This window comes from Rhinopithecus bieti, unplaced genomic scaffold (assembly GCF_001698545.2).
Source record: "Rhinopithecus bieti isolate Rb0 unplaced genomic scaffold, ASM169854v2 scaffold_72481, whole genome shotgun sequence".
Classification (NCBI taxonomy): domain Eukaryota; kingdom Metazoa; phylum Chordata; class Mammalia; order Primates; family Cercopithecidae; genus Rhinopithecus; species Rhinopithecus bieti.
The window spans coordinates 197779-214412 of NW_016826972.1; the positions used below are offsets into that span (position 1 = coordinate 197779).

Genomic DNA, 16634 nt, shown 5'->3' on the forward strand with positions numbered 1-16634 from the left:
ACCCTTTTAGTTCAAAGTACGGTTTTTTTTGAGATACTTTTTATTCTGATTAAAATTGTTTTCTGTAAGTAAATGCAAGATTGATTAAATCATATTCTAATTTAAAAAATGTTTTCTGCCTCACTTATAGCCCCAATGTGCCTGGCAGTCCCTGAATATTCCTTTGCCCAGATCTGATGCTGGGACTAAGAGGGACATAGGCACACAGACTGTTGGCCTGTTCTACCCATCCGGCAAGCTGCTAGCAAAAAAGGAACTGGAAATAGCCTCTCAAAAGCAGAGGCAGGAGAAAATGAGTGACCATAAACCGCTCCTCACAGCCATCAGCCCAGGAAGAGGTAAGGGGGAGATGCCCTTTCTTCTGGTCAGGAGGGAATTCACTCTTTCTCTGAAAGAACATTTCATTTTCTCTTCCTTTTAATTTATTTGTATATGTAAGAAGTAAGTTTCTTTCTTTTCCTCTTTTTCAAGGAATTTTCTTTGTATGGGAAAAAAGAAGCTCTTCTGTCAGCTCTTCCTTAAACTTGCAGTACTCTTGATGTTTTAGCTCATAGCCCTGTTGTCTAGCTCCTTAGTCACATGGTGCATGTGGGTTTCTTTTGTCGTGGTAGGCATGGTTGTTAGTGTGCAGTGCTATTGCTATCTGCCATTATCCCTTTTTTTTATTGTGGTAAAATTTATGTAACATAAACTTTACCATTTTGACTATTTTTAAGTCTATAATTTGGGCCAGTTGTGGTGACTCATGCCTGCAATTCCAGCACTTTGGGAGGCCAAGGCTGGAGGATCTCTTGAGTCTAGGAGTTTGAAAGCAGTCTGGGCAACAAAGTGAGACCCTGTCTCTACAAATTTTTCTTTTTTTTTTTTTTTAAAGCAGTCATTTGTGGTGGTGCATGCCTGTGGTCCCAGCTAGGTGCTTCAAATTTCATTCTGAAACTTAATCTCCATTGTGGTGGTATTAAGTGGCGGGACCTTTTGGAAACTGATCATGAGGATGGAGCCCTCATGAGTAGATCAGTACCTTATGAAAGGGCGGGAGGGAATGAGCTAACGCCCCTTTTTGTCCTTTGGCCCTTCCTCCATGTGAGGACACAGTGTTCCCCTCCTTTGGAGGATGCAGCAATGAAGCACCATCTTGCAAGCAGAGAGACCAGGCCCTCCCCAGACACCTAACCTGCAGGGACCTTTATTTTGGACTTCTAGCCTCCAGAACTGTGAGAAATAAATTCCTGTTCTTTATAAATTACCCAGTCTCAAGTATTTTGTTTATAGCAGCGCAAATGGCCTAAGACATTTTGCTAGTATTTTGTGAAGACTTTTGTGTCTGTATTTATGAGATATTTGTCTGCAGTTTTCTTCTTTCCTTCTGCTGTCTGTCTGATTTTGGTATCAGGATAATGGTAGTCTTACAGAAACACTTCTTTCTTTTTGAAGTGGTTATGAAGAATTGATATTAACTCATTTAAATTTTGGTAAATTACCTCTAAAGCTATCTGGATCTGATGTTTGTCTAGTGGGCAATTCTGATTACTCTTTACTTTTTATAGGTCTGTTCAGATTTTCTGTTTCTCGTTGAGTCAGTTTTGGTAGTCTGTGGTTTTCTAGATATTTGTCTTTTTCATCTGATTAATTTATTAGCATACAGTTGTTTGTGATACTCTTTTATAATCTTTTTTATTTCAATAAAGTTAGTGATAACATCTCCTATTTCATTTCTAATTCTAGTAACTTGAGATGTCACTTGTTTGGTCAATCTTCCTAAAGGTTTGTCAATTTCATTGATCTTTTCCAAGAACTAACTTTTGGTTTTATTGATTTTCTATTATTTTTATATTCTGTATTTCATTAAATTCCACTCTAATCATGATTTCCTTCTTTCTTCTTACTTTAAGTTGACTTTACTCTTCTTTTCCTGGTTTAAGGCTAAAGATTAGGGCAATGATTTTGAGATCTTTCTTCAGAATGTGAGCATTTGCTGCTATAAATTTCCGTTTGAGCTTTGCTTTCACTGCGTCCCATAAGTTTGGTGTACCTTCATTTTCTTTCTTTCTTTTTTTTGAGATAGGGTCTCGCTTTGTCGCCCAGGCTGAAGTGCAGTGGCACAATCATGGCACACTGCAGCCTTGACCTCCTGGGCTCAAGTGATCCTCCTCCCTCAATCTCCTGAGTAGCTGGGAGCACAGGCACAAGCCACCACACCTGGATAATTTTTAAACGTTTTTGTAGAGATGGGGGTCTCACTGTGTTGCCGGTGTTGGCCAGTCTCAAACTCCTGGGGTCGAGTAAGCCTCCCACCTGAGCCTCCCAGAGTGCTAGGATTACAGGCATAAGCCACTGTGTCCAGCACCATGAATCCAGGTTTTTTGTCCATTCTGACAATCCCTATTTTTTTTTATTGGATTGTTTCATCCATCTACATTTAGTGTTATTATTGATAAAGTTGGACTTACCATTTTCTTTTTGTTTTCCAAATGTTTCTAAATGCCTTTTTTGTTCCTCTATTGCTCCTTTACTGCTTTCTTTTGCATTGCATGTTTTCCAGTGTAACGTTTTGATTTCTTTAATGACTTTTTCACGACATACTTTGAGTTATTTCCTTAGTGACTACTATAGGGTTTTCCTCATACATCTTAACAGACTATACTTCAAGTTTATACTAACTTAATTCCAATGAAATATAGAAATTCTACCCCTATAATTCAATTCCCTCCTCCCAACTTTTGTGGCATTGTTTTCTAGTATAACATTATGTTTATGTTTACATATATGTTATAAGCTTTCAAAACACTGTTATTAGTTACAACATGATGTCTTTTAAAGATGCTTAAAGAAAAAAGAACTATTATATATTTATGGCTTTTGTTACATTCGCCTTCTTTTCCCCCATTTATAGTTCTCTTAATTTATTCCTTTGAATTCATTTCCTAAGCCCAATGAAGCTTTGCTCTTACCCACCTCCTTTTCTTTTTTTTTTTTTTTTTGAGATGGAGTCTCGCGCTGTTTTGTTTTGTTTTGTTTTGTTTTGTTTTGTTTTGTTTTTTGAGATGGAGTCTGGCTCTGTCGCCCAGGCTGGAGTGCGGTGGCATGATCTCACCTCACTGCAAGCTCTGCCTCTTGGGTTCACGCCATTCTCCTGCCTCAGCCTCCCAAGTAGCTGGGAGTACAGGTTCCCGCCACCTCGCCCAGATACTTTTTTGTGTTTTTGGTAGAGACAGGGTTTCACCGTGTTAGCCAGGATAGTCTTGATCTCCTGACCTCGTGATCCACCCACCTTGGCCTCCCGAAGTGTTGGGATTACAGACGTGAGCCACTGTGCCTGGCCTCGCCCCTCACCCACTTTCTTTGTGTTGTTATTGGTCAATATATTTTATTTCTATATGCTATAGGCCAAACATTATAATTCTATTCATATTGTTTTACATAATCTCTTTTTGAATCTGTTGAGAAGAAGGGAAAATAAATATGCATTTATAATGTCTTTTATAATTACATCATTACCTTTACTGGTGGTGGTGGGCTCTGTGTGTGTGTGGGTGTGTGTGTGTATTCATATTACTCTCTAGGGTTATTTGCTTTCAGTCTAAAGAACTTCGTAAGTATTCGTATAAGGTGGGTTTGCTAGCAATGAATTCTGTTTTTGTTAAACTCTACTAGCTGTAAGATTCTTGCTTTACAGTTGCTTTCTCTGAACACTTTGAATACGTCAATCTACTGTCTTCTGGCCTGCATTATTTCTGATGAGAGTTCTGCTGTTAATATATTGGGGATCCCTTGAACCTTAGGAATCACTTCTCTCTTACTTCTTTCAAGATTCTCTTCTTGTCATATTCTTTCAACAGTTTGATAATGTGTCTCGCTATGGATCTCTTTTAAGTTTATCCTACTTGAAACTTATTGAGCTTCTTTTAAAAATTTTTTAAAACTTTTTATTAAAAAAATTTTTGTGGCCAGGCGCGATGGCTCAAGCCTGTAATCCCAGCACTTTGGGAGGCCGAGACGGGCGGATCACAAGGTCAGGAGATCGAGACCATTCCTGGCTAACACAGTGAAACCCCGTCTCTACTAAAAAAAAATACAAAAAACTAGCCGGGCGAGGTGGTGGGCACCTGTAGTCCCAGCTACTCGGGAGGCTGAGGCAGGAGAATGGCGTAAACCTGGGAGACGGAGCTTGCAGTGAGCCGAGATCCGGCCACTGCACTCCAGCCTGGGCGACAGAGCGAGACTTCGTCTCAAAAAAAAAAAAAAAAAAAAAATTTGTGGGTACAAAGTAGGTGTATATATTTATGGGGTATGTGAGATATTTTGGTAGAGCCATGCAATGCATAATAGTAACACTGATTGCATAAACAAACTTGCAAAATGAAAACTAATAAAAACTCTAGATGTAATCCCTCCCGCTTTTAACTTTTGTTTTTTCTCTTTAGTCTTATTGTACTGTCTTAAAAGTTGTTGTAGTTATTATTTTGATTGGTTCATAATGTAGTCTTTCTATTTAAGTCAAGAGAAGTCCACACACCACGATGACAGTGTTATGCTATTCTGTTTCTCTGTGTGCTTACTATTACTCATGAATTTTGTACTTTTGGATAATTTCTTCTTGCTCATTAACATCCTTTTCTTTCAGATTGGATAACTCCCTTTAGCATTTCTTGTAGGACAGTCTGGTATTGATGAAATTCCTTAGTTTTTGTTTGGGAAGATCTTTGTTTCTCCTTCACGTTTAAAAGATATTTTTTGCCAGACATACTATTCTAGAGTAAAACTTTTTTTTTTTTTCAGCATTTTAATATGTCATGCCACTCTCTCCTGGCCTATAAGATTTCTGCTGAAAAGCCTGCTGCTGAACGTATTGGAGCTCCATTGGATGTTATTTGTTTCTCTTCTCTTGCTGCTTTTAGGATACTTTCTTTATCCTTGACCTTTTAGAGTTTAATTATGAAATGTCTTGGGGTAGTCTTCTTTGGATTAAATCTGCTTGGTGTTCTATAACCTTATTATACTTGAATGTTGATAGTTTTCTCTAGGTTTGGGAAGTTCTCTGTTACTATCCGTTTGTTTGTTTGTTTGTTTGTTTGTTTTTTTAAGATGGAGTCTCACTGTGTCGCCCAGGCTGGAGTGCAGTGGTGTGATCTCAGCTCACTGCAACCTCCACCTCCTGGGTTCAAGTGATTCTCCTGCCACAGCCTCCCAAGTAGCTGGGATTAGCAGGTATGAGCCACCATGCCTGCCTAATTTTTATATTTATAGTAGAGATGGGGTTTCACCATGCTGGCCAGGCTGGTCTTGAACTCCTGACCTCAAATGATCCACCCCCCCAGTTGGCCTCCCAAAGTGCTGGGATTACAGGTGTGAGCCGCTGCTCCTGGCCTGATACTATCCCTTTGAAGAAACCTTCTACTGTTGTTTCTTTCTCTACCTCCTCTTTAAGGCCAAATACTCTTAGATTTGCCCTTCTGAGGCTATTCTCTAGATCTTTTAGGTGTGCTTTATTGTTTTTTATTATGTTTTCTTTTTTGTCTCCTCTGACTGTATTTTTGAATAGCCTGTCTTCAAGCTCACTTTAATTCTTTCTTTTGCTTAATCAGTTCTGCTGTTAAGAGACTCTGATGCATATTTCAGCATGTCAGTTCTATATTTCAACTCTAGAATTTCTACTTGATTCTTTTTAATTATTTCAAACTATCTTAAATTTATCTGATATTTTTCTGAATTTATTTTCTGTGTTATCTTGAATTTCTTTAAGTTTCCTCAAAACAGCTATTTTGAATTCTCTGTCTGAAATGTCACATATCTCTGTTTCTCCAGGATTGGTCCATGGTGTCTTATTTAATTCATTTGGTGAGGTCATGTTCTCCTGGATGGTGATGATGCTTATAGATGCTCTTCAGTGTCTGGGCCTTGAAAATTGGGTATTTATTGAGGTCTTCACAGTCTGGACTTGTTTGTGCCTATCGTTTTTGGGAAGGCTTTCCAGGTATTTGAAGGGATGTGGACCCCAAGCCACATAACGCTGTGATTTTTGCAGACTTGTAGAGGTACTGCTTTGGTGGTTTTAGATAAGATCCAGAAGAATTATCTGGACTACCAGGAAGAGATTCTTGTTCTTTTCCCTTACTTTTTCCCAGACATACAAAGTCTCTCTTTATGTGCTGAGCCACCCGGAACTAGGGGTATGGCGATGCAAGCACTCCTGTGGCCACTACTGTTGGGACTGAGTTAGGTCACACCTGAAGCCAGTGTAGCACTAGGCCTTGCCCAAGGTCCTTCCCTTCCAGGTAGTGAGTTCTACCAGGCCTTGAGCATGTCCAGAGATGCTGTCGGGAGCCAAGGGTTGAAGTGAAAAAACATAATTATTTACTTGATGTTCTATTATATTGCGGCTAAGCTGGTACTCAAATCATGATAGAAAGTCTTTCCTGATTTTCCCTCCCCTTTCCACATGCAGAGGAGCCTCTCCCTGTGGCCACCACCACTACTGGTCCACAGGTCCACAGGGGATTCTGCCAGGCCACCGCCAATGTTCACTTGAAGCCCAAGGGCTCTTCTGTTAGCTTGTGGCGAATGCTGCCAGGCCTGGGATTCACTCTTCAGGGCAGTGGGCTCCTCTCTGGCCCAGGGAAGATCCAGAAATCCTGTCCAAGGCTCTAGGCCTAGACTTGGGGACCCCAAGAGCCTGCTTATTGCTCTACCCCACTGTGTTCAAGCTGGTACCTAGGGTGCAAGATGAAGTCCCCTTTACTTTTCCCTCTGCTTTTCTTAAACAGAATGAGTCTTGCACCATAGCCACTACAACTTGGAATGTGCTGGGTCTCCCCTGAAGTTAGCACATATCAGAGCACAAGGCCCACAGCATACTCCCTGGGTATTGCTGGTGGTTATTTGGGCCCAGGGGCCCTTTAGTCAGCAGATGATGAATCCTGCCAGGACTGGGGCCTTCCCTTCAAGGCAGTAAGTTCCCATCTGGCCCAGGGCATGTTTAGAAATGTCAGCTGGGAGCTAGGGCCTAGAAGGGGGGCCTCACAACTCTGCCTTGTGCTCTATCCTACTGTGGCTGAGCTGGTATCCAAGATACAAGACAACGTCCTCTTTACTCTTGCTCTCCTCTCCTCAAGTAGAAAGGAGTTGCTTTTGTTGCCATGAGCTGCACTGCCTGGAGTTGGAGAACGGATATTATAAGCCCTCCTTAAACCATCCCAACTGATGTCTCCCTAGGTCACGTGCCACCCTAGTTTACTGCCTCTAAGCCTAGCCTAGCGCTAGGAGTTGCCTAGGAATTTCAGTCTTTGTGTTGTAGACTGCCTTTCAAGTTTACCCATGATGCCAGAGCACCTCGGCCCGCAGTGGTGAGGCTTGCTGAGAAATTCAAGTTCAGACCACTAGGATGAGCAATTTCCCTCTGGCTAGGGTTGGTCCAAATGTTCCCTCCATGTGTGGGCGCTGGCTGAGCTTTATTCTCAGCTGTGACAGGGCAGTACTGAGTTCAATGTAAAGTCCTCCCCATCACTGTGCTCTCCCTCCCCAAAGTGCACACATTTTCTTTCCATGCTCTATAGCTGCTGCTGGGGGATGGGGAAGGATGGTATCAGTGATTCAAGATCATCTCTCCTGCCCTTCTTGATGCCTCTTTCCACAATATGATGTTAAAACCAGGTATTGTGATTGCTTACCTGATTTTTGGTTCATGTAATGGTGCTTTTCTGTGTGCAGATAGTTGTTAAAATTTGGTGTTCCAGCAGGGGGGATGAATGATGTAGGCTTTTTCTGCCATCTTGCCTCACCTCTAGCTTGTTGAGCTTCTTGGATGTATACATTCATGTCTTTTATCAAATTTGGGAACAGTTTGGCAATCATCTCTTCAAGTATTTTTTTCTGCCCCATTTCTCTGTCTCCTCTCCTTCTGGGATTCTCATGTAGATGTTGGCATGCTCGATAGCTTCCCATGGGTCTCTTAGGCTCTGTTCATTTTTCTTCATTCCTTTTTCTTTTTTTACATTGTATAATATCTATGGACCTATTTTTCAGTTTGCTAATTCTTTTTAATCCTACTTCACATTTACTGTTGAGCCCTTCTTGTGAATTATCTATTTTAGTTATTGTACTTTTCTGCTACATATTCTTATTTGGTTTTCCTTTGATGTGTTTATTTATATTCTCTTATTTTAAGAAGAATTCTTCCTCATTTTTTATTTTTATTTTTTATAGGCAGAGTCTTGCTGTTACACAGGCTGGAGTGCAATGATACAAATCACAGCTCCCTGCAATCTCAAACTCCTGGACTTGAGCAATGCTCCAACCTCAGCTTCCCAAACAAGTGGGACTAGAGGTGCACACCATCATGCTTGGCTAATTAAAAAAATTTTTTTGTAGAGATGAGGTCTCACTATGTTGCCCACGCTGGTCTCAAACTCCTGGCCTCAAGCAATCCTCCCACCTGAGCCTCCCGAAATGCATCATAATTTCTTCTATTTTTTTTTTTTTTTTTACTAAGAATCAGAGTCTTGCTCTGTCACCCAGGCTGGAGTGTAGTGGCACAATTATAGCTAACTGCAGCCTCCAAATCTTGGGCTCAAGAGATCTTTTCACCTCAGCCTCTCAAGTTGCAGGGACTACATGTACATTCCACTACTCCTGGCTCTTCTTTTGCTCCTTTTAAGCATGATTTCCTTTACTTCCTTGAGCATATTTATCATGGCTGCTTTGAAGTCTTAAATCTTCAACATCTAGTTGCTATCACAGGCAATTTCTGTTGCATGTTTTTTCCCCTGTGTTTGGGTCAGAGTTTTCTGTTTCTTTGCATGTCTCATGATTTTTTTGTTGGAAACTGGATGTGTTAGATAATATATTGTATCAACTCTGGGTATTGACCTATCTTCCAGGCTTCTTGTTGTTGTTTGTTTGTCTATTTATTTAATGACTAACTGGATCATTTTAGTGAACTGTATTTCACCCCCACAGTATGAAGCTTCTGATGTGACTCCATGGAGAGTATAGCCTTGACATGCACCCTGTCACCACAGGATGATGGTGCTTTGGTAGGGCTCTCTTTGTCTCTTTCCTGACCACACCTAGCCATTAAGCTCTACTTATTGCTGGATGATTCATCTATTGTTTTCAACCATGACCTGGGGCATAAATTGCTTCACGGACTGATTTAATTAAATTTGGCATCCTTTACAGCAGGGGTGTCCAATCTTTTGGTTTCCCTGGGCCACACTAGAAGAAATGTCTTGGGCCACACATAAAATACACTAATGCTAATGAAAGCTGATGAACTGAAAAAAAAAAAAATCTCATAATGTTCTAAGAAAGTTTACGAATCTGTGGCCCGGTGTGGTGGCACACGCCTGTAATCCCAGCACTTTAGGAGGCTGAGGTGGGCGGATCACCTGAGGTCGGGAGTTCGAGACCAGCCTCGCCAACATGGCAAAAACCCATCTCTACTAAAAATACAAAAATTAGCTAGGCATGGTGGCAGGCAACTATAATCCCAGCTACTCAGGAGTCTGAGGCAAAGGAATCATTTGAACCCGGGAGGCAGAGGTGGCAGTGAGCTGAGATCGTGCCACTGCACTCCTGCCTGGGCAACAGGGTGAGAATCCATCTAAAAAAGAAAAAAAAAAAGGAAGTAAGTTTATGAATCTGTGTTGGGCTCCATTCAAAGTCATCCTGGGCCGCATGTGGCCCGTGGGTTGGACAACCTGGCTTTACAGGGATAGTTTTTTAGGTCAGTGTTTGAATATTTTTCTTACCTCAGGAGGGCTCTTCTTAGCTGTTTATTTCCCTGATCCTCTGCGGTAAACTGGCTGGCCTATTTAGCTCATATCTCTAATGAATCTTCTAGTCTTCTTTTAACTGCTTTTTAACACACCCTCCATTGTTTTGAAAGCAGCCTTAGGCTTGAACTTTCCCACACTTTGTTGCAAATGAAGTCTGTTTCTTTGGGGAGAGATTCTGAACTCTGTTTTTTGACCTGCCTCTTCTCCTGGGCAAAATCTCTGAGCCAATGCTCTGGATGGAGACAATGGCATGTTTTTTTCAGTGTGGCACCATTGCTTTAGGGGCTGGGTAAGCAGCAGAGCAGGTGCAGCCATAGCCTTTGTACTTCATGACTTGCTTCTCCCAACATTGGACTTGTGCCGAATGAGCCAGGAATAGGTGGTCTGGACCCCAGTATTCTCAGTGTCCCAGATCAAAGGTAGAACATCCATCCCATGAGTGGTAACTGGGCAGAGAAAGGGAGCCTCCATCTCTTGATCACACTTGGCCAGAACTTAGCCTGTGCAAAGGGCAATTGGGACAGAATGAGAAATACGGAAGTCCCTGACCTTCCTCGGAAGATACTACACTGCTTTGGGAACTCTGAGGAGAGGGAGCCCTGTGTACTCAGCTGCACCAAATGGAGTGGAGTTTCCATTGTGCTCAGCTGAGGAGTAGAAGGGAATGGCCCATGGTTCAAACACCACAGATTCTCATGATTCTGAGTTTTTGTATATTTTCATTAAATGTTTATTTTCTGTATGACTTTAGAACCATTTCTAGATACTTAAAATACTTGTGATGGATTTTGCTGTTTTTAAAAGCAGTTTGTTAGCAGTGACGAATTCGTACAGGTCTGTAGCAACCTCAGTTGTTGCTTCCAAGGAGGAAAGAATTTGGCCGAGAGGCATAAGGCAGAGTGAGAGACTGAGGCAAGTTTTAGAGCAGGAGTGAAAGTTCATTGAAAAGTTTTAGAGCAGGAACGAAAGGAAGTACACTTTGAAGAAGGCCAAACGGGTGACTTGAGAGATTCAAGTGTGCTCTTCAGCCCTTGACGTGAGACTTATACATTGGCATGGTTCCAGAGTTTGCATTACTTCTCCCCTGATTCTTCTTGGTGGGCAGTCCCCACGCACAGTGGCCTGCCAGTACTTGGGAGGGACCACATGCGCCGTATGTTTAGTGAAGTTGTGTGCATGCTCACTTGAGGCATTCCCTTATCCATTGAGTGTTCCTGGAGAAAGGTCATGTGCCAGTTAAGCTCTGCCATTTTTCTTCTTAGTGCACATGCCTGAGCCCACTCGCCCAACTCCTGCGATCTCGTCAGGAAGCTGCTGATCACTAGCTTCAGGTGTTTTCTATATATTGGGAGACTGCTGTCCCCTGGCACCAACTGCAGCCAATTGTTATTTTAGAGAAAGTTTAACAACTGCCTGACCATCATCTGATGGTCACCTGACATTTCTGGGGGTCGGGGGAGCCTTTCCTGCCCTGCTCATGTCTCCCTAGCTAACTACTCTTAACAATTTTACTGGAGAGTAGGTCTACTCAAATCCCTAGGCTGCCATGCCAGAAGCTGGTCATTCCCAGTTCTTCCTTTGCCTTCTGGATATGCTTAGTGGGAGTCAAAACCCAGCCCACAGTCTGATTGAACTCTTCCAGATATAAATGTCATATCAGACCTATGGTAGATTGTCTGCAGAGATGACCAGAATCACTCCTCACATCCCCAGTGTCCTTAGGAGGAAGAGGCTGTTTCTCTTCCTTTGGAATCTGGACTGACCTTGTGACTTGCTTTGATATAGAGAGTGGTAAAAGAGACATGATAGTTCTGGGTCTAGGCCTTACGAGAGCTGAGAGCTTCCACTTAACTCTCTAGGAAGTCAGCACTTGTGTAAAGAAGTTCAGTATAGATTACTGAATTAGAAGAGATGCCACATGAAGGAGAACAGAGCACCTGAGCCAGCACCCAACCCAAAGACTCCAGACATTTGAATGAGTGCAGATGAAGGCTGAGCCATCCCAGACAGCTCGCAGTGGTTTGTGCCATCTTCACTGAGGCCTTAGCCTTGTGGATGAGATAATCTTGGACCCCACAGCCCTATTTGAAATGGCTCAACTGACACCATGTGGAGCAGAGATGAACCATCCCTGCAGAGCACTGACCATATTCTTGACCCACAGAAGTATGGGCAGTAAAGTGGTTGATGTTTTAAACCACTAAGTTCTGGGGTGTTTTGTTTGGTAGCAGTGGATAATAGAAATAGGTTTTCAGTTTCCTGTAGCAGAAGCCAGTCCCTTCGAATCCCCTCGTTCAGCCTGAGCTGGAAGGGCACAGATCTCACCTCTCCATGGGGACTCACAGTCTTACAATGACCCTTTCCAAAGGAATTCCTCACAAGGTCCTTGCTCAGTGCTTTTTTGAGAGTTGAGATTTGATTTTAGAAATATACATCTAGGCCAGGCACGGTGGCTCATGCCTGTAATCAGAACACTTTGGGAGGCTGAGGCAGGCAGCCTCACATGAGGTCAGGAGTTTGAGACCAGCCTGGCCAACACAGCAAAACCCCATCTCTACTAAAAGTACAGAAGTTAGCCAGGTGTGGTGATGGGTGCCTGTAATCCCAGCTACTCAGGAGGCTGAGGCAGGAGAATGGCTTGAACCCGGGAGGTGGAGGTTGTGGTGAGCTAAGATCATGCCACTGCACTCCAGCCTGGGCGACAAGAACAAGACTCCGTCTAAAAAAAAAAGAAATATAGATCTATTGTATTGTAGCTTCTCAGTCAGGACCTCATTTTTAACATACTCCTGCATACGTATTTATTTTCATATTATCTGTGTCCACTAAGAATGTAAGCTCCTTGAGGGCAAGAACTCTGTTCACTTCTGTATCCTAGCCCTAGAATAGCACATGACCAATAGTAGGTGCCCAGTAAATATTTGTGGGATAAATGGCTACTTTGTGTCAAACAGTGCGCTAGGCTCAGTATGATCTCTAGTGTTGTCTCAATTACTCATAGCAGACTCTCCAGATGCCCCAAGCCAGATCTCAGCCTGCCTGTTCTCAATGCAGCTGTGGTAGATGGTTTCATCCATCATTGCTAGCATGTCTCATCAATTGTGCCCCATTCTCTCTCTTGCTGTTTTATTTAAGTAGTTTTATGTCTTTTGACTTTGCTGCCTCCAGCTTCAGAACAGGAGAAGGCTGCCTATCTGCGCACAGGTGCAACCCTGAGGCACTGGGAGTTAACATTACTTGGGCTGCCCTCACTCATGGGCAAGGGAGCCGGGGAGCAGATCCCCTAGCTTCTCTGTCCTTCAGTGGACAACTGTGAGACATGTTCTCCATGGTCCCTCATATCCCCAGCAAAATTGGGCCCCAGTTGCCCAAGGTATTAACCAGTTTTTAACACATTTGTTCTTGCTTCCCTTCCCTGTCTTGCTCTTTATACTCCATCACTTGCATGTCCCACGGTCACCTTCCAAAGAAACCACCTGTCCTAAGTCTTTATCTCAGGTTCTGCTTTCAGGGGAACACAACTAAGAACACTTAGGTTCTCTTGTTTAATATCACAATAACACAGGAGGTAGGGGGTATTAGTTCCATTTTATTAGACAAGAAAAGTTAAGGCTTAGGAAGATTTAAGTGTCTGGCTCAACATCACTAAGCTAATAAATGGTAGATTTAGGATTTAAGCGCAGACTTGTCTGAACTCCAAATTATGTGCTCTTTCCACTGAACTGTGCTGCATGACCTTGGAAAATCCCTCTGATTGCTTTCAGCTTAGTGTCTTCATTTGATAGGTGGGATCCGATGTGGGTTTGCAGAGTCAAGTGGCCACAGGGCACAGCAGGGGCTGTAGCCGGCTGGAGAGCCTGTGCCCTGTCCAAAGCAGCCAGCTGCTCCTTGGCCTCAGGTGGTCAGCCTGTGTGGGAAGGTGAGCCCATCACCCCTGCATCTTCCACCTGCATATCAGAAACCAGGCATCATACTCACATGAAATCTGTCAAGTTTTAAATGGTGGCAACTAATTCAAATGTGTCTTAAACCCTATGCAGACTGGAAAGGGGCCTAAAAGAACTTTTTAGAGTGATGGAAATGTTTCATATATTGATTGGGGTGTACACATTTGGCAAGCACCAAATGGTATATTTAAAATATTGTGTAAGGGCTTGGTGCAGTGGCTCACACCTATAATCCTAGCACTTTGGGAGGCTGAGGCAAGCAGATAACTTGAGCCTAGGAGTTTGTGACCAGCCTGGGCAACGTGGTGAAACTCCATCTCTATAAAAAATACAAACAGTAGCCAGGCATTGTGGCGCATGCTTGAATTCCCAGCTGCTTGGGCGACTGAGGTGGGAGGATCATCTGAGCCCAGGGAGGTCAAAGCTGTGGTAAGCCATGATCGCACCACTGTACTCTAGCCTGGGCAACAGAATGAGATCCCATCTCAAAATAAATAAAATAAAATATTAGGTAAGTTATTATAGGTGGGATAGAATCATAGAAAAGAAAAGACCCCATGTGTGGCAATCAAAATATGTTCTTTTGAGATTTTTTTTTTTTTTTTTTTTTTGAGATGTAGTCTTGCTCTGTTGCCCAGGCTGGAGTACAATGGTGCAATCTCAGCTCTTTTCAACGTCTGCCTCCCAGATTCAAGTGATTCTCCTGACCCAGCCTCCTGAGTAGCTGGGGCTACAGGTGCATGCCACCATTTTTTGTATTATTTTGTATCAGCTAATTTTTGTATTATTAGTAGGGGCAGGGTTTCACCACATTGGCCAGGCTAGTCTCGAACTTTTGACCTCAAGTGATCCACCTGCCTCAGCCTCCCAAAGTGTTGGATTACAGGCGTGAGCCACCACGCCCAGCCTCTTTTGAGGTTCTGTAATAGTCTATTATTAATCACATGTAGCAAGCAGTTATGGGGGAAAATGGAACTTGTTCCAGGACATAGTTGAGGTTCACTAAGGAGAGTCCATCACAAAGTTTGACAAAGGAAATCAACCTCTCTGAGAACATATGTTCCATGCTAGCATTTTTCTTCCTTAGCCTCAGGAGAATCATCCAGATGGCTGGATTTCTCTTCTTTCTTAGGGTACTGGAGAAGACAGCTGGATCACATCTCTGCTCACCTCAGGTGTTATGCTCAGAACAACCCTGAATTCCGGGCCTTGATTGCAGAACCCAGGATGGGAAAGGTGGGTGAGATGAAATTTCTACTCCACAAGTGTCTATGGGATCAGGCTGAAGGAACCCTCCATGGACTTCTCCTGAAACTGCATCTTGCCTGGGTCCTTTCCCTTCCTGTTCTGCTTTCTACACTTTCTTACTCTTCTGCCTTGTGAACTCTGCTCTAATAAATCATTTGCACATGAAGATTGTCTCAGAGTCTGCTTCTGGGACGTCTGACCTAAGACCTAAGACAACAAGATTCTGAACATCTCGTGCTCAGATGCCACATTGGAAATTCTAAGAGTCAGAATGAAAGGTCCTAGAACAATTTAATCCAGCCAGATTGTGCACTTAAATCCTGCACTGTTAATATATAGCCATAGTAACATAACAGCTGCCATTTTACAGTGCACCCAGCATCAGCATTGTATTCATCATTCTCGTCTTCACAGCAAACCTGCAAGACAGGAGGATTACCTTTGTGATCACTTTTTAAAAAAAATAACCACAACTTTCTTGACTGTCTTCCCCTCAAACGGTAGAATCTGTGTTCCCTCACCTTGAATCTGGGCGTGTCTGTGACTTTTTGACTAACAGACTGTGGTGGAAGGGATGCCATGAGACTTGCAGGGCTTGGCCACAGAAGGTCATGTGTCTTTCTCTTGCTTGGCACACTAACTTCCAACACTCCTTCTTGGAGCTCAGCCACCCTGCTATGAGAAGCCCAAGCAACATGGAGCGGCCACGTGTAGGTGCGCCAGCTGAACCCAGTCCTCGAGTCACCTCTGCTCATGAGCCACATGAGTGACCAGACTCTAGATGATTCCAGCCCCCAAACATCCAACCACCTCTAGCCATTTGACTCTTCTAGCTGAGGCCTCAGACATGTGGAGCAAAGACAAGCTTCTCTCCTGTGCCCTCTCTGAATCCATAGCATAATAAAGTGGTGGTGGTTGAATGCCACTAAGTTTGGGGTGGTTTTTCACACCACTGTTGATAATCAGAAGAAGCCTTATGTGACACCCAGGAATATTGAAGCTCAGAGAGGTTTGGTGACCTGCTCAGGACTACGCTGCTGGGTCTCATGGGGTTCAAGATTTGAAGCAGATCTGTCAGACCCTGCCAGAGTCCCATGTCCTTTCTTTGATACTACATTGCCATTATAAAAAGACAGCTCTGTGAGAAGACCTTTCCTCTGTTTGTCGCAAGACTAGAAGGAACTTTATGAAATAGACTGTGTACTCTTCTGCTGCCAAATTGGCCAATATCGAGATGATCTCATTTTCAAGTATTGCCCAATTTCCTTTGATAATCTATTTTGGTAGTTTATGAATTCTTCAGCCTAATCCAGAGATCTGAAAACTAGGGCGATTGGGACAAATCTGGCCCACTGCCCAGTTTTATAAATAAAATTTTATTGGATCACAGCTGCACCCGTTCCTTTACTTATGTGGCTGCTTTGTGCTATGACAGTAAAGTATTCATGGTACAGAACATATGGTCCACAAGACTTAAAATATTTACTATCTGACCCTTCATGAAAACATTTCTTGCCCCTTGGCTGAATCTAAATTCCTATTGCTACTTACAGAGAAAGCTGCTCAACTGTGATACTTGTCCCTTAATTGCCAAGCCCTGTCCCCACCCCCTACCAGGATACATTTTCCAAGGTGATGACATCTAGTCATGTGGTTTGATTAA

General features: G+C 42.9%; 1 protein-coding gene across 1 annotated transcript in view; it reads left to right on the forward strand.

Annotated features, from left to right (window-relative positions):
- DZANK1 (double zinc ribbon and ankyrin repeat domains 1) overlaps window positions 1–16634 on the forward strand; it is an 89965-nt gene that overhangs the window by 60146 nt on the left and 13185 nt on the right. The window contains exons 13-14 of the mRNA XM_017863708.1: window positions 131–338; window positions 14856–14959. Of these exons, the coding sequence (XP_017719197.1) occupies window positions 131–338; window positions 14856–14959 (312 nt within the window). The remainder of the gene's footprint in view (window positions 1–130; window positions 339–14855; window positions 14960–16634) is intronic.